The sequence below is a fragment of the Neophocaena asiaeorientalis genome, unplaced genomic scaffold (genome assembly GCF_003031525.2).
Source record: "Neophocaena asiaeorientalis asiaeorientalis breed wild unplaced genomic scaffold, Neophocaena_asiaeorientalis_V1.1 scaffold57, whole genome shotgun sequence".
NCBI lineage: Eukaryota > Metazoa > Chordata > Mammalia > Artiodactyla > Phocoenidae > Neophocaena > Neophocaena asiaeorientalis.
Window position 1 is genome coordinate 6,859,912 of NW_020172731.1, and position 18,638 is coordinate 6,878,549.

An 18,638-nucleotide genomic window follows, 5' to 3' on the forward strand; every position below is an offset into this window, starting at 1 on the left:
AGACTTATTTTCCAGACATACTGTAATCTAAGGCAAATAAAATTTACTTTTTCCAAATCTTACATAACTTTCTGTACCCATTCAGGTTTCGTCCTTCATAATTCTCTTTCTCATTCTGGAACAGCCGTTTTACTTTAGGACCTAACTATTCTTTTTTCCCCTTGGTAAACAAAAACACATCTCATAACCTTGCATACAAATTTATACCCTTTGCCACCATCACTCCCAGTGGAGTTTCATTTCTGTATATTAATTCTATGTAAGTTACTTTGATTTCATAGAGAAAATAGACATAAGTTGAAAACTCTCAAACACCAGCATTTTAGTAGACAAGCAAAGGTCATTAATACACGTAACACAACTTTGTACAACTGTGTGCATTTTTTATTAACATCTCTTTTGGAGTATAATTGCTTTACAGTGTTGTGTTAATTTCTGCTGTATAACAAAGTGAATCAGCTATATGCATACATATATCCCCATATCCCCTCCTTCTTGCATCTCTCTCCCACCCTCCCCATCCCACCCCTCTAGGTGGTCACAAAGCACCAAGCTGATCCCCCTGTGCTACGCGGCTGCTTCCCACTAGCTGTTTTATGTTTGGTAGTGTATATATGTCCATGCCACTCTCTCACTTTGTCCCAGCTTACCCTTCCCCCTCCCCGTGTCCTCAAGTCCATTCTCTACATCTGTATCTTTATTCCTGTCCTGTTCCTAGGTTAATCAGAACCATTTTTTTTTTAAGACTCCACTATATATGTGTTAGCATATGGTATTTGTTTTTCTCTTTCTGACTTACTTCACTCTGTGTGACAGACTCTAGGTCCATCCACCTCACTACAAATAACTCAATTTCATTTCTTTTTATGGCTGAGTAATATTCCATTTATATATGTGCCACATCTTCTTTATCTATGCATCTGTCGATGGACACTTAGGTTGCTTCCATGTCCTGGCTATTGTAAATAGTGCTGCAGTGAACATTGTGGTACATGACTCTTTTGCAATTATGGTATTCTCAAGGTATATGCCCATTAGTGGGATTGCTGGGTCATATGGTAGTTGTGTTTTTAGTTTTCTAAGGAACTTCCATACTGTTCTCCATAGTGGCTGTATCAATTTAAATTCCCTCCAACAGTGCAAGAGGGTTCCCTTTTCTCCACACCCTCTCCAGCATTTATTGTTTGTAAATTTTTTGATGGCCATTCTGACTGGTGTGGGGTGATACCTCACTGTAGTTTTGATTTGCATTTCTCTAATGATTAGTGATGTTGAGCATCTTTTCATGTGTTTGTTACAAGCTGTATATCTTTGGGAAAATGTCTATTTAGGTCTTCTGCCCATTTTTGGATTGGGTTGTTTGTTTTGTTGATATTGAGCTACATGAGCTGCTTGTATATTTTGGAGATCAATCCTTTGTCAGTTGCTTCATTTGAAATATTTTCTGCCATTCTGAGGGTTGTCTTTTCATCTTGTTTATGGTTTCCTTTGCTGTGCAAAAGCTTTTAAGTTTCATTAGGTCCCAGTTGTTTATTTTTGTTTTTATTTCCATTTCTCTAGGAGGTGGGTGAAAAAGGATATTGCTGTGATTTATGTCATGAGTGTTCTGCCTGTGTTTTCCTCTAAGAGTTTTAGAGTGTCTGGCCTTACATTTAGGTCTTTAATCCATTTTGAGTTTATTTTTGTGTATGGTGTTACAAGTATTCTAATTTAATTCTTTTACATGTAGCTGTCCAGTCTTCCCAGCACCAGTTATTGAATTGGCTGTCTTTTCTCCATTGTATTTTCTTGCCTCCTTTATCAGAGATAAGGTGCCCATATGTGCGTGGGTTTGTCTCTGGGCTTTCTATCCTGTTCCATTGATCTGTATTTCTGTTTTTGTGCCAGTACTATACTGTCTTGATTACTGTAGCTTTATAGTATAGTCTGAAGTCCGGAACCCTGATTCCTCCAGCTCAATTTTTCTGTCTTAAGATTGTTTTGGCTATTCGGGGTCTTTTGTGTTTCCATACAAATTGTGAAATTTTTTGTTCTAGTTCTGTAAAAAATGCCAGTGGTAGTTTGAAAGGGATTTCACTGAATCTGTAGATTGCCTTGGGTAGTAGAATCATTTTCACAATGTTCACTTTTCCAATCCAAGAACATGGTATATCTCCCCATCTATTTGTATCATCTTTAATTTCTTTCATCAAGGCTTTCTGTTCTTTCTCTAATTTCTTTAGGTGTAAGGTTAGGTTGTTTATTTGAGATGTTTCTTGTTTCTTGATGTAGGATTGTATTGCTATAAACTTCCCTCTTAGAACTGCCATTGCTGCATCCGATAAGTTTTGGGTTATCGTTGTCATTTGCTTCTAGGTATTTTTTGATTTCCTCTTTGATTTCCTCAGTGATCTCTTGGTTATTTAGTAGTGTGTTGTTTAGCCTCCATGTGTTTGTATTTTTTTTACAGTGTTTATCTTGTATTTGATATCAAGTCTCACAGTGTTGTAGTCAGAAAAGATACTTGATTTCAAGTTTCCTAAATTTACCAAGGCTTGATTTGTGACCGAAGCTATGATCTATCCTGGAGAATGTTCCATGAGCACTTGAGAAGAAAGTGTATTCTGTTGATTTTGGATGGAATGTCCTATAAATATCAGTTAAGTCCATCTTGTTTAATGTGTCATTTAAAGCTTGTGTTTCCTTATTTATTTTCATTTTGGATTATCTGTCCATTGGTGGAAGCAGGGTGTTGCAGTCCCCTAATATTGTGTTACTGTCTATTTCCCCTTTTATGGCTGTTAGTATTTGCCTTATGTATTGAGGTGCTCCTATGTTAGGTGCATTAAATATTTACATTTGTTATATCTTCTTTTGGGATTGATCCCCTGATCATTATGTAGTGTCCTTCTTAGCCTCTTGTAATAGTCTTTATTTTAAAGTCTATTAGTCTGATATGAGAATTGCTACTCCAGCTTTCTTTTGATTTCCATGTGCATTTTTCCATCCCCTCACTTTCAGTCTGTGTGTGTTTCTAGGTCTGAAGTGGGTCTCTTGTAGACAGCATATATACGGTCTTGTTTTGTATCCATTCAGCCAGTCTATGTCTTTTGGTTGGAGCATTTAATCCATTTACATTTAAGGTAATTATCCATATGTATGTTCCTATTACCATTTTCTTAATTGTTTTGCGTTTTTTATTGTAGGTCTTTTCTTTCTCTTGTGTTTCCTGCCTAGAGAAGTTCCTTTAGCATTTGTTGTAGAGCTGGTTTGGTGGTGCTGAATTCTCTTAACTTTTGCTTATCTGTAAAGGTTTTAATTTCTCCATCGAATCTGAATGAGACCTTTGCTGGGTGGAGTATTCTTGGTTGTAGGTTTTTCCCTTTCATCAGTTTAAATATGTCCTTCGACTCCCTTCTGGCTTGCAGAGTTTCTGCTGAAAAATCAGTTGTTAACCTTATGGGGAGTCCGTTGTATGTCATTTGTTGTTTTTCCCTTACTGCTTTTAATATTTTTCTTTAATTTTTGACAGTTTGATTAATATGTGTCTTGGTGTGTTTCTCCTTGGTTTTATCCTGTATGGGACTGTCTGCACTTCCTGGACTTGATTGGCTATTTCGTTTCCCATATTAGGGAAGTTTTCAACTATAATCTCTTCAAATATTTTCTCAGTCCCTTTCTTTTTCTCTTCTTCTTCTGGGAACCCTGCAATTCAAATGTTGGTGCTGTTTACTGCTGTCTCAGGGGTCTCTGAGATTGTGTTCAATTATTTTCATTCTTTTTCCTTTATTCTACTCCCTGGCAGTCATTTCCACCATTTTATATATCAGCTCACTTATCCATTTCTCTGACACACTTATTCTGTTATTGATTCCTTCTAGAGTATTCTTAATTTCTGTAATTGTGTTGTTCATCACTGTTTGTTTGCTCTTTAGTTCTTTTAGATCCTTGTTGTTTCTTGTATTTTTCTCCATTCTGTTTCTGAGATTTTGGATCATCTTTACTGTCATTAATCTGAATTCTTTTTCAAGTAGGTTGCCTATTTCGTCTTCATTTATTATTTGGTCTTGGAGGTTTTTACCTTGCTCATTCGTCTGTAACATATTTTTTTGTTATTTCAATTTTTTTTGTTTGTTTTGATTGGTGGTGCTGTATTCTTCTCTTACTGGTTGTTTGGCCTGAGACATCCAGCACTGGAGTTTGCAGGTAGTTAGTTAGATAGAGCTGGTTCTTAGTGCTGAGATGAGGACTTCCAGGAGGCCTCACTCTGACTGATATTCCCTGGGGTCTGAGGTTCTCTGTTAGTCCAGTGGTTTCGACTCGGAGCTCCCACCAAAGGCGCTCAAGCCCTACGTCCAGCCTGGGAACCAAGATCCCGCAAGCTTCATGGCAAAATAAAAGAACCAGGAAGGAAGGAAGGAGGGAGGGAGGGAAGGAAACAAGGAGCAGTACAATATCAAAGAATACAAAAGAAAATAAAATTAGAAAGATAAAAAATATATTAGGAAAAATAAAACTATAATTGAAACAACTGCCATAAGGTAAAATAAATCCACAGCAGAAAAAAAGAGAACAACAAAAAAGCGGGGGGGCGTGGGGAGCAAGCCAAAAGGAGAGATCATTAATAAAGTATAAAGAATAAAATAAAGTTAGAAAAATAAAAGATTAGGAAAAGTAAAGCTATATAAGAATGAACAACTATGAATCAACAAGGTATAACAGACCTCCAATCGAATAGAGAAAAAAGAAAAGAAAAAAATCCTTGGCTATGAGGGCGGAGCTTAGGGGTGGAACTTAGGCAGGGGCAGGGTTTAGGGTGGGGCAGGGCCTAGGCTCAGTACCCACATAGCTGGGAAAGGCCCTGGGGGCGTGGCCTAGGTGTGGCGATTTTTAAGCTTGGGGCAGGGCCTCTGCTTAGGACCTGCTGGGAAGGGGAGAGGCAGTAAGTGGAAAGGAAGGGCCTCTGGAGTGTGGAGTTCTGGAGGTAGGGCCCTGGGTGGGGGTGTAGGGGTGGGCTTGGGCTCTGTGCAGCAGGAGGGAGGCTCTGAGGGCAGAGGATTAGGCCCAGGAGCCCAACAGGCTTCCTGATGCCTAAGTGGCCAGGGAAAGCCCTGGCTGTGTTCCCTTCCATTACTTCGCACCCCTCCCCCATCATCTCCCCCAGCGTCTCCCCCGTTGCCACTGGATCTCTAACTGTGGGTGGGTCTCACTGGGTGTAGGAACTCCTTCTCTCCCCCAGCCATCACTCAGGGGTGCCGGTCCCAGAGGTCCGGCCTTTACTTTTGCACCCCCTTACCTCCCTCCCATTCCCTCAGGACCCAGGCAGCTGGAGGGGGCCTAGGTGGGCAGAGAATTTGGCCCAGGATCTCAACAGGTTCCTGGGGATCCAGGTGGGCAGGGGAAACCTGGCCACGCTCCCTTTTGATCCTCTGCCCTCCTAACGGTTCACCAGTTTCCCCCTTCAGGCTGGGATCCCTTCCCCTCCCAAAGCCACCCCTCAGGGGTGCCAGTCCCATCCCCCCTCCACTTCTCCTCCCCCTTCACTCCCCACGTCCTACCCAGTCGTTGGGGGTTCCTCCCGTCCCCTTAGGTGACCGTGGTCACCCACCGGTGCCTGGTAGGTGCCCTAGTTGTGAGGAGACGCAAATTCCGTGTCCTCCTAGTAAGCCATCTTCGTGTGCATTCCTTACAGTCCAACTTATCCAAGTGGGAAAAATGAACGTGTCCATTAACAAACCAAAGATACGGCCTCCCTGTAGCGTATAAAAGAAGCAAAAGTACATAAATTAAAATTTTTGCTTAGTAATCAATTGTTCAGTATTTTATTGTAGAAATTATCTAGGTATCTAATAAATATTCATTAATATCATTTAAGGTTTTAGGTTACCTAAAGATCCTGGAAATTAATTTTAAAGATGACATATTGCAAAATGTAATTAGTGTTGAAATAAAATTGTTAGAATAACTAATCATTGTAGATAAACACAAATTTACATTTTGCAGGACTGTAAAACATTGAAAAGAAGTAATGTTAGCTTATTTGATCAGAAAAGTTGTATAAGTTTAGAAAGACTGTATTCGGGTAGAATAAAAATCTATGCTTGTGTTATATTTAACACTGATATATTAGAGAAAACATAGCTGTTTTTATTAAACAAAAATTCAATTTGCCATTTGCCAAAATTTACCTATATTACCTGAATTTAAATTCTTAAATGTTTGTTAGGTCCTATAAGAATACTTTTTAAACCTAGCACATTCAAGGTATTAGAAATTCAGTTCCCTCATTTTAGGAATATTCCACTTATACAAGCACGTATTTTCTCTATACCCAGTCAGAACAGAGCCCCTTAAAGATATTTTATAATCTAATTCATTAATTCCATCTGGAGGTAGAAAAACACTAGCCACACACATAATGAGAAGTAAAGGCATTTCTGAATTAATAGGTTACGTAGACAGACACAGTCACACAAAGAACTTATAATTTCAATTCTGAAATTTCAGCCATGGGTTAATAGTAAACATAGAATTTTAATATTCACTGGTCGACACTAAAGAGCTGTTCTCTACTCAGTGATTACAACTTCTTCATTTATTTGACCTCAAATTGGAAGGACTAACAAACCAGATTTTGTCTTTTCTCATCTGAGAATGGATTTCTAAAGGCATTAATCCATTTTGGTTGTTTTAAATTAATTTTTAAAAATGTTATTATAATTTTTTAAAATTTATTTTTGGCTGCGTTGGGTCTTTGTTGCTGTGTGTGGGCTTTCTCTAGTTGCAGTGAGCGGGGGCTACTCTTCGTTGTGGTGCGTGGGCTTCTCATTGTGGTGGCTTCTCTTGTTGCAGAGCATGGGCTCTAGGCACGTGGGCTTCAGTAGTTGCAGCACAAAGGCTCAGTAGTTGCGGTGCACGGGCTTAGTTGCTCCACGGCATGTGGGATCTTCCTAGATCAGGGATCAAACCCGTGTCCCCTGCATTGGCAGGCAGATTCTTAACCACTGAGCCACCAGGGAAGTCCCCATTAATCCATTTTAAGGGAATCATTAAATGATCAGACCTTTAAGTCAGTTCCCCAGATTAGTAGAGAACAACACTGAAATTTGAAAAACGAGAATCAGCAAAGTTCTCTTACTCTCAGAAGCCAAGAAAAGATATGCCTGAGCTTAAAATAAGGTACAGAACTTCTGGTGAAGAAATTTACTTGGTTTTGGTTGGTGAACCTATTGGGCATCTCAGTAGTACCTCCAAAATTGTTAAAAGAATATCCTGAAAAAGATGAGATTATGATTTAATATAGATATAAGTAAACATGTGTTGAAGAATTTATTTTACTCATGAAATAAGGGAGCCAGGCAGGCGTTCTAACCAGTTCAAAGGAAAAGTCAGTACAGCACAAATGTATATAGAGTGAAAGAATGAGATGAATTGCAAATAGAAACAAAACTGGTTTTTCCAAGGCCCTAGGGAGTCACCAGGCAGGACAGAATTTATATATCCATCAAGTACAGTTGATTCTCATTATTCGTGGTAGTTACAGTTTTTTCTGTTTTTTTTGTTTGTTTGTTTTTTGCGGTGTGCGGGCCTCTCACTGTTGTGGCCTCTCCCGTTGAGGAGCACAGGCTCCGGACGCACAGGCTCAGCGGCCATGGCTTACGGGCCCAGCCGCTCCGCGGCATGTGAGATCTTCCCGGACCGGGGCACGAACCCGTGCCCCCTGCATCGGCAGGCAGACTCTCAACCACTGTGCCACCAGGGAAGCCCGGTAGTTATGTTTTATAAAGTCACCACAAACACTAAATTAGTGAATACTGAAATATTGCTCCTAGGGAAAATGATTCCTGTGAGACTCTGATCACAAAATTTTGTCAGCCAGTCAATACACCATCTTGTTTTTATGTGTGTTTCTGTTTAAAAGTACCTTATTTAATGTATTTTGTTGATTCATGAACATTGAACTCATGGCCAACAGCATTATACCTTATGCCTGAATGACGCTTATCTAACACAACTTGGCACATCACAGCCTTCTTGCACTTAGAAACACTAAACAGCACTACCCTTGGGGGTCATTTTAAACAGTGAAATTACCAACAAGAAGCACAAAAATGCAAAAAACGTGGCTGTGAATAGACTACAAAAAGGATACTTGTTTACAGTGTGAGAGCTGAAACAAGAAGGCAGAGCATTACCTTGTTTGATCTCAGCTGGAGCATGTGTGTTGGATGACTCAAAATTTTCATTGCTCTGTGCATGTCATGAATGACCATGGAAGCATCACAAGTATGCATTTTGGGTTTACAAATGAATTTTAGTGAGTAGGCGAATTTGAAAACACAGAATCTGCGAATAATGAAGATTATTTGTACATACAACGTTTGGAATTGCAAAGTAACTCAAAGAAGATTAACAGCTATGATCTGTTGTTCTATAAACACTGCGTCGTCTCTACTGAAGCACCAAATTTTTTTTCTACATAATTCTTTCTTCCCAATCCCCAGTCCCAGTACTACTGACTGTCTTGTGGCTAGGGAAATGTTCCGTTTGGCTGCTAAGGAGAAAGACAGACAGACAGACGTGAATTCCTTAGATTCCCTGTTGGAAGTCTGAAATAATTTTTCTTATAGAGATAGCATTATACATGGGGGCTTAGTGAGGTTCTAGTATATTTTGGGTTATATAGGATTCTGGAAATCTACAGGATTCTGGAGATCCCTACACACAGACCACACCCAGACCAATTATGTCAAAATCTGAGTGATTTTCTTTTCTTTTTTTTTCTTTTTTTTTTTTTTTTTTTGCCGGACGCGGGCCTATGGCCTCTCCCGTTGCGGAGCGCAGGCTCCGGACGTGCAGGCTCAGCCGCCATGGCTCACGGGCCCCAGCCGCTCCACGGCATGTGGGATCTTCCCAGACCGGGGCATGAACCCGTCCCCTGCATTGGCAGGCAGACTCTCAACCACTGTGCCACCAGGGAAGCCCCTGAGTGATTTTTGAAAATCTACCTTTGTTGTATAGTTCTCTAGAAAAATGTATTGTAAATTTCTAATGACTGATTTTCAAATGTACTTTTGGAACACAAACCAGTTTGTTTTGTGGCAAATTCTGAATGTGGCTCTAAAAAAATAATACTGTATAGCAAATATATTATTTGAACAGATAAAATTTAAGGGAGGATTAACTATCGTATCAAAGGTTTTTTTTTTTTTTTGGTCTTTGCAGCTGTGGCAGGTGTAGGGTGTTGCTAATCCATCTTATATGATTTTCATGGAAAGAATTGCTTTGCCAGTGTATCCAAAATACATTTCTCCTCTATAATATTTTCTAAAAGAAGATCTAAGATATTTTTAAATTATTCTGAACCTCTTCCTCTCCCCCAAAATATTAGATACGTGAGAATTTCAAATAGGGGTACTTTTTTTTTTTTTTTTTTATGGCCACATCACGCGGCATGCAGGATCTTATTTATTTCCCCGACTAGGGATCAAACCGGCGCTCCCTGCAGTGGAAGCGCAGAGGCTTAACCACTGGACCACCAGGGAAGTCCCAAGGTACTTTTGAGTGCCTATAAAGCTACTTTTCTTTCTTCTCCCCTTCCTTCCTTAAATTATATATTAAGTTTATGCTTTGCTTTTACCTAGGCGCATAGTATGGGTCCATGGCCTGGTGGGGAATCTTGAAACTTTCTAAGTATCAACATACCTCTCAGAGTCTTTGCTATTCTGATCCCATGCCTCTGTTAGCAGTGACTGCCAGATATGTCAGTTTGTGCCAAATTATGTGATCGTTCTTACTTTGTACACAAATGGACAGTAGGAAAAATCATTAAACTGTTCACTTCCAAATATCAGAGTTTGCGATTAGGTTATTGGAGGAGAAAGACCTTTAACAGGACTTGAACCAAGGTTACTAGAGGTAACATATTTCACAAGCAGTAAAAACACTGATGAATGTTTCTCTGTATTTCTGCATTACTGAACCATAAATAAAATGGTTCTGTAAATTTAAATGAATGGGATTTTCTTTTGTCTCATACATGGAATTCATAAATTATTGGGGTCTCGTTTTGTTCAGAGGCTTTTCTGTTTTTGTTTTTTGGTAGTATTTGAAAAGGTTACACCAGACATTCATATCATAGGACGTAGAATATACCAGCCACAATCTGGAGGTCAACAAAATAAATGGGCATATTTCTGAAAAAGAAATTGAGCATGGGATATCACAGATCACATTTTAAGTTTATTGGAGCATTTGCCAGAGGTATTTCTCTGATACTAGGGCTTAAAGTTCAAATATCTTTGTGAAAGCATTCCAGTGTGTGAAACAGCAAAGGGAGTCAGCTTCTCATCATTTGGGTGCTGTTGGTTGGATTTGTGGTTAATCCATGCCATATGGCTGCTCTCCTCAGTGGGAAGTGACGGCAGCCCTAGGAGCTTTACCCCATCCCTGGGCAGCTGCCTTAGACTCAGTTGCTTTGATCTTCTTCTGTTGCACAGCTGGGAGGAGCAAGGGCTGGTTTTCAGAACAACCAGAACAACAGAACAACACATGAAACCATTGTCATAGACTACACCTTGATTTTATACAAGCATTCAGAGAGTGCAAGCGTTTTCACTTTCATAATCTCATTCAAAAACTCAAGTTTGAGTTATTTCTTTAAAAAAAATTTTCAGGTTGAAAAAGCAATTCCTGTGGAAATTTAAACATTTCACAAATAAGATTCCATTCTTAAAGGTCTATGTTTTATTTCCCACAGGTTATATTATCTTCTATCCTTCTAAGAACAAGTTTCAAATAGGAAGTAGAAAAGATGAGTAGAATTCATGTAACATACTCATTAAGTACAAATGTTCAATGTCCTTTCAAGTGCTTTTACTCTTGTAGTTATCTTGTCTTTTTAGTTTAAGCTACAGCTTGCCCCAGTAGCCTTTATACTGCTACAATATTACAAAAATAATTTGGGAAAGATTGTGGTATGAAGTTTTTAGTGGGACCAGTAAATTTGTTCATCCAGGCACTGTAAGGTAAACACTTTGTAGAGGGATGCTTGGAAATGTGGTCAGATTCTTAACAGGGTTCCAGAAAAGGGCAAATTTTCATTGTAACATCAGTCCTACATAGTAGAAAACTGCTGAAAAATCCAAAGGGAGATTTTACGTAGACTCTGACTTGAGTTTCAGTCTCTATTGTGAATTGTCATTAGACTTCCTCATACCCTTCTTTGCTTTTACTTAATCAGAGAAACACAGTTGCTTGTGTCGCTTTGGGAACAGAGTTTTCCGTAGAAAAATCACTGGTGGCTGTGGTAAAGTGGAAAGTGATAGCATAGAGACGGATGCCGTTAGCAAACGCAGGTTTCTTCCATGGGTGTTTCTGTTTGTTTCACAGGGTGCTTTGCCCATCCACATTCCAATCCCTATAATGATACTTCTATTTATTGTTGTTATCACTATCAACAGCAACTATAATCTGGCTCACAATTCCCAAGAGTCAGCTCACTCCTTAGTTACCAGGAGAAAACCCAAACCAGTTGTTCCTTTATGTGTACAAAACCCCAGTCTTCTCACATTGCAGTGACCCTGACAGCGTTTTCAGACTCCATGGACAGAACAGATAATAGAGCTATGTCTGCATTCTGATGCAGTAAAAAAAAATTATTTTTCTCCCTCGTGGTTGAAGGATAACTGTAATTGAGAGTGATTATCAAGTATGTGTGTGTGTGTATAGTACCAGTTACTAAATATTTCTAAGTGCTTTCTCATTTCTTCTTCAGTTCCTCTTAGTGTCTTTATTGGGCTGGAGAGTGTGTGTAGGAAGGCCGAGGGGGAGGGAACGTAAGTCGTCTCACCCATCATTTGGCAAGAAAAGATCACAGAGTCTTGGGTAACTTACCAGTAATCATTACAATAACCAGACATAGAATCCACACTAGAAACGATTTCCTTTCTTCACAACTATGGGGGACATATGGAGGACGTAGCCTTACTTTCCAGGGATTCTTAAAACCGTCTTTTCAACTCATTTACAAAAATAAACAGAAAAAAAAGTTAGGAAATCACACAGGTTGAAAGGAGATGGGTGAAATAGATAAAAATTGCAGTTACAGGGAAATGCCATTTTATTATGAGGTGGTTAGGTGCATAGACTTAACCTGAATTAAAATCCAGGCTTTGCCACTTATTAGCCATGTGGCTTTAGGCTGCTTGTTTATGTTCTCTATTTTTCCTCATAATTAGATATAAAATCAGGGTATTTATAATGCCTACCTCATAAGCCAGGCAACCTATGAACTCAATTTTAAAACTCAGTGCAGGACCTAGAACACAGAATACCAGGCGCATTCCTGAATGGAGGGCTTTGTACTTGTGTTCTTTTTGCCTTCAAGCTCTCTTTCCAGACATCCACATGACTAACCCTCTGATGTCCTTTATGTCTTTGCTCAAATGTGATCTTCTCAGGGACGGAAGGTGCCCCTATCTGCCCTGTCTAAAATGTTTTCTCTTTAGTACTCATTAGTATATAATATATATTTTTAATTATACGTTTTACTATATTAGCACGTAATATACTATGCATTTACTTATTAACTTCTCCTCCCCTACTGACTTGAAGAAGTTTGGAAATTTTTTGTTTACTGCTTTACCTCTGGTGTCTAAACAGTTCCTGACACAGAGAAGGCAATTGATAATATTTGTTAAATGTATAACAAATGCTCAGTAAATATTATTGTTATACCTGCTTTACTGAATTGAGTATTTTATAATTACCAGCACCACTTGCTGATTAATGTAGGAAATGCTTGAGAAGTTTATAATGTTAAAATTATGCTTAGTTCACAGTATTAATTTGCTTACCAAAACCCCTTTCTATAGTTAATAACTAGGCCAAATTATGCCTAACTAGATTCAAAGCATCATAAGTTCAAAATTAATGGGTTCCAATATGACAGATTTTATTCACATTAATACTTCATATAGAAGATAAGTTGCTAGGAAGTTGCAAATCAAACTTGAGGGAGAAATAATAGCTTTACGTTTATCAAGTTCTTACTATAAACCACAAGAACCAATAGAGTATGGTTAAGGCACAGGCTCCAGAATCAGACTGTGTTCAAATCCTGCTTCTGCCCTTTCCTAGCTGAGTGACCTTGTGCTAGTTACCTAACCATTCTGTGCCTCAGTTTCCTCAGTTATATAAAAGAACTAATATTAATTCATATAAAGGTTTTAGAAAAATACCTTTCTCATAGAAGTTAATAAATGCCAAGACTTTACATGAATTAGCTTGTTTAAACCTCATGACAACCTATAAAGTAGGTACTATTCTTATGCTCTTTAGTAAATTTTTTGAAATTCAAACAACCGCTTGTTAATATACCAGTATTTGGGGTTCCGTGAAAGTAAGATGTATTTTAAACCATTTGTTTCATTTGCATTCCTCCTCCATTTCCTTATAGCAAATGGGCTTTCTTTGAAGATAGTGTTCTAGCAGTGGAGTTATTAATTATTTCCCCTTTTTGGGCACTGAAATAGGCAAACTAGCAGTATACTTTGATGATTTGAGTTTCATAGGCTTCACTTTTACGGCAAAATTGAATTCTAAAAGGCTTGTTGAAACGTAAGCTTTGTGGTAGCAAATACTATACTCACCTAGAGGCACTAGAATTCATAACAACTCACAAGATCAAGAAGCTTACTTAATTAGACTACAGTATTCAGTTTGGACATTTTATATATGACTGCATGATTCAGCCATGAATCAAAATGTTCCAAGATGAGTTATTTGAAGAAAGTTCTAGAAGAGAAGAATGACAAATTACAGAGATGGAAAATGGATCTAATGAAGAAAAGTGAGTTATATAGATAGGTTGCTTGGACTAGGGAATAAAAGTATGACAATTATATTTTCAAGGAGGAGTGTGTTTTGGGTTTTCTCCATGTCTTAGAAGAACTGAACTATACTTAAAGCAGAAGGTATAGACATATATAAATCCAGTTTTCAAAATTGTAAAACACTGAGAAGGGCTTTGGAGAGAAGGTATAAACTCTCAGAAGGGAATAGACAGTTTAGACCAGTGGTACTCAAATTTCTATGCATAAAAATCTCCTGGGATCAATTAAGTAGAGATTCCCAGGTCCCCACAAGAGATTCTGATCCAGTGGATCTCTGGTCAGGCCTAAGAATTTGCATTGTTATCAGATACTTCAATGGGATTCTAATGTAGACAGCCCTTGAAACAAATGTTGAAAACCTTTTTGAGTTTAATCTGCCTGTCAAACTCCAGGGAGCTCAACCAAGTAATCTCTTTTGGTCTCCTCTAACTCTGATTTATATAGATAGTTCTGTACATGTTTCTCTGTATCACTTCAAGTGAGCTCCAAACTGTTATAAAGGCACCAGCTCTTAGAAAGCAGTGAGATGGGTTATATTGTTCAGTAGTGCTCATTACAGCTAAAGAAATCACATATTAAACCACAAAGAGGAATGGAAATTTTTACATAATACATAACTAATGGATATTTGAACAAGTAATATTCAGCAAGGAGAAATTAAATCATGGCCTACACCTTTAAGATATGGTAAATCATCTTCAGGCAATACTTTAGACCCTCTCATCACACAGGATTACAAGGGAACGCATTACTAAGTATTTATATTTCAAATGTGTTGACACATACTCGTGATAAATGAACATTAAAGTTATGAAAGTTAGCCTCTGCTCGCTGTGTTCTTCAGGTATCCTCTTTAATTCTGTTCTTGTGTGTTTATTTTTTTGTTTGTTTTCTAGGATGGAGCTATGATGTTGAAGAGAGAAGGGTTCCGAAACCCAAGTCCAAGTCTTACGGCGCAAACTTTTCTTGGAACAAAAGAACAAGAGTATCCACAAAATAGGTTGGCACGGATTATATCTCTGCTTGTCTGTGAATAAAGTCAGCTGTTCAGTATTTATAGTCCGTGTATATTACACCTCAATCTCCTAATAAATTTGACCTTTAAACTACAGATACATTTTGTGGTGTCATTTTAAATGTTTTTTGATGTCTCAAATTAAACTTGTTATAATTTCCTTTATAGAGAGACATTTTCAGGTGATCATACCTCTAGGAAATTTCGGCACTTAAAAATCTATTAAAAGGAATACTTGAAATCTGCAATATTGAAGTTTTATACTTGCTTTTTATGACCATTCTCAAGTTAATAATATTTATAAACTACCAGCCATCATTATCAAAATGCTGTCTTAGAAATTTTCCTTTTATCATAGGTAAAGAAATTCATGATTACATTGCAATTTGATAAACCTAAACCCAAATCTCCTTATTGTTGAAATTCTCTTCTTTAATTAGAAATATTCTCTAAGTTTCTTTGAGCCTGAATGAATTGTGTTCCATACTAAATGCTGCCCACAAATCAACACTTCATGATTGTGAGGTTCAGGTAAAGATTTTATATTCTTGTGAATTAAAAGACTCAGAAAACAAAAACCAGTTGTTTGTTAAAGATGATTAGTATTCACTGTTATTTTTAGAAAATATATATATATATGCTTTTGTTATGTGCTAATCATTTAGGTCATACAGTATGAGTTACCAAGCACACACTGACTATATCGTGTTTTCTCAAGACATTTTTTATATTGTGGCATGTAATACACAATTTAAACCTCTGGTTTTCAATGTTTTGATTTTCCCAGTTTTTTGCTTTTATATTTAAAAACATATAACTCTTACCTCCCTAGCCAGACTGCAAATGACTAAAACTGTAAGTATTGAAATTTCTTTCTCATTGTCTTCAACAAAGGCTCACTCATGGGAAAGCACAATAAACAATGGTTAGTTTGACTGTTTCAGTGATTCTGAATACAAACCAAACCTGGTCTGTCTCATTCTCTTCTAGTTTTCAGTTTACTGGGACTCTATTCAATAGCTGTTCAAAAGTTGATGTTATTTACACTCATCTAAGAATTATACTGACCACTCAAGAGTTAATTTTAAATGGATTTTTTAAATTTTAGAACTCAGATTTTTTTTTAATTTTATAAAACAATCTTGTTTTATCTTAAATATTGTTAAAATAATCTCCCATATATTCTCGAAAACTGAGGAAAAGTTAATTAAAGTGGGTTTTTTGGAAGATAAATATTAAACCTACATGGGTAATGAAGGTTAAATCACGAAATTAGAAAAAAATAGATTTTCAAATTGTGATTTAATTGATTACCCATAGATGTAGACATGATTTACGCCTGTGCTTTGGATCCTGGTTAGGGGTGGATCTAGGTTGAGGAAACTGAATGCTGGAATATATGGCAACTCTGGGAACCTAATGAGAAGCTCCAGTGTCTCTCCAGTTGTCAATTTAACAAGAATAAGTCCAGGAGATGTCATTATTTATTGTAGGAAGCTCCTGATGATGATTTTGTGACCAAAGCCTGCCAACAATGGTATGTGATCATAATAATATATTATACTGTAATAGATTTTCTCCTAATCTAAAGATCACTGATTTTTAAATTTTTTTCCTTTTCAGTGGGATTTTCCACAAATTTTTATTATAAGAAGAAAAGGTTAAAAATTAACACTCATATACCCTTCACTTAAATTTACTAGTTAATATTTTGTCACATGTATTCTCCCCCCCTTCCTCCCCACAATCTTCATTTAAAAGTAAGGTGCAGGCATCATATCATCTCTAAATACTTAGGGAAATATCTCTTTAGAAAAAAGACATTATTCTATATTACCACAATATTGTCACAATTTTTAAAAATTTGACTGTTGATAGTTTAACCTTTGTCCATATTCAGGCTTTGCCAGGTTGCCCCAATATTGTTCTTTACACTGATTTATTTCAGTCCAGGATCCAATCAATAATTATATATTAAATTTAGTCTCCTTGATCTTGAACAGTTCACCTGCTTTTTTGTTTCTTCCACGACATTGGGTGTTTTCAAAGAATTCAGGCTAGTCCTCAAAAAATGTTCCATAATTTAGCTTTCTCTCATTGTTTCCTCATGATGAGATTAAAGTTAAACATTCCTGGTAATAATCCAAAGAATGCTAAAACAGTGGTGAAATTTTGTTGGGAAGCAGATTTATGCAATCTCAAAGTGTCAACCCATACATTATGTACTAACTAAAAGATAAAAGTACTTTATGATGGAGAAATCTGGCACGTATCACCTCAACCAAGTGATCAAACTTAATATCACCAATAATTAGTAATTTTTTGTTTTTCTCAAAGAATCAGTCCTGGAGGCACATAAAATCACTGTCCAATTATTGGTGATGTTAGTGTAATCACTTGGTTAAGGTGGTACATGCCAGAGTCTCCATCACAAAGTACGTTTATCTCTTAATTAGTACATAATCTATGGTTTGATACTTTGAGGTTGCATAAATCCTGTTTCCCAAGAAAACTTTACCAAACTGTGTAAGCATTTTTGGACTGTCCTTACCTGAATCAGGTATTACACCAGAGACTGCAAATGGTAATTTTCTAGTTCTGTCAATTCTCCATTTACTAGCTAGCCCCACTGGTTTGCTGTTGTTATTAATTACTGTTGTTGATTTATGGATTCTTTTTTATTTAGTATTCATTATTCTCATTATACTTAATGTCCCAGATTTCACCTTTGGGAGCTCCCTCAAGCTGGCTCCTCTGTCCCTTTTGGCATATCTTTACCCCCTTTTTAACACTTCCTTGATTTCTGGAACAATATATTTTAGGTTTACTTTGTACATTCCCCCCTCAGACCTGGAATCAGTCATTTCTCCAAGGAGCCCTCTTTCCTTTTAGCGGAAAGTAATATTTAGAAATCAAGGTTAGGCTATCACCCCTGTGTTCATAGCAGCACTATTTACAATAGACAAGACATGAAACAACCTAAATGTCCATCAACAGATGAATGGATAAAGAAGATATGGTATATAAATACAATGGAATATTACTCAGCCATAAAAAGAAGAATGAAATAATGCCATTTGTAGCAACATGGATGGACCTAGAGATTATCATACTATGCAAATTAAGTCAGAAAGAAAGACAGATACCATATATCACTTATATGTGGAATCTAAAATATGACACAAATGAACATATCTATGAAACAGAAAGAGACTCACAGAACTAGAGAACAGACTTTTGGTTGCCAAGGGGGGGTGGGGTGGGGGAGGGAAGGATTGGGAGTTTGGGATTAGTAGATGCAAACTAGTATATATAGAATGGATAAACAACGAGGTCCTACTGAATGGCACAGGGAACTATATTCAATATCCTGTAACTGAGTCACTTTGCTGTACAGCAAAAATTAACACAAATTTATAAATTATACGTCAATAAAAAAAAATTTAGGGTACTATATAGACCCATGTAAGTGGGCAGAGTTTACACACATGCTCATATTTTATATCTTGGTAACCTCCAATTCCAGTCCAGTAGCTCAGAGTTCTTTCTCTGCATCTCCCTCCTCCTCTACTCTCCCTCACCCCCATTGAATATTTTATCACCCTTCTCTCACAATGAGAATCCTGGTTCCTAACATCAGTGTATTACTCTTACTCTATCCTACAATACACACAAAATGGTTTTGAAATAACTAATACCACCAGTAACAAACTACAAGGTAAAGTTCAAGATTTCTTCACAATTCGTAT

The 18,638-nt window shown here is 37.3% G+C and overlaps 1 protein-coding gene across 1 annotated transcript in view; it reads left to right on the plus strand.

Moving 5' to 3' along the window:
- The window catches only part of NDUFS4 (NADH:ubiquinone oxidoreductase subunit S4), a 119,561-nt gene extending 104,574 nt beyond the window's left edge, over nt 1-14,987 (plus strand). Inside the window, exon 5 of the mRNA XM_024740342.1 lies at nt 14,771-14,987. Coding sequence (XP_024596110.1) covers nt 14,771-14,874 — 104 coding nt within the window. The 3' untranslated portion in view covers nt 14,875-14,987. The remainder of the gene's footprint in view (nt 1-14,770) is intronic.
- The last annotated feature ends 3,651 nt before the right edge of the window (nt 14,988-18,638 follow it).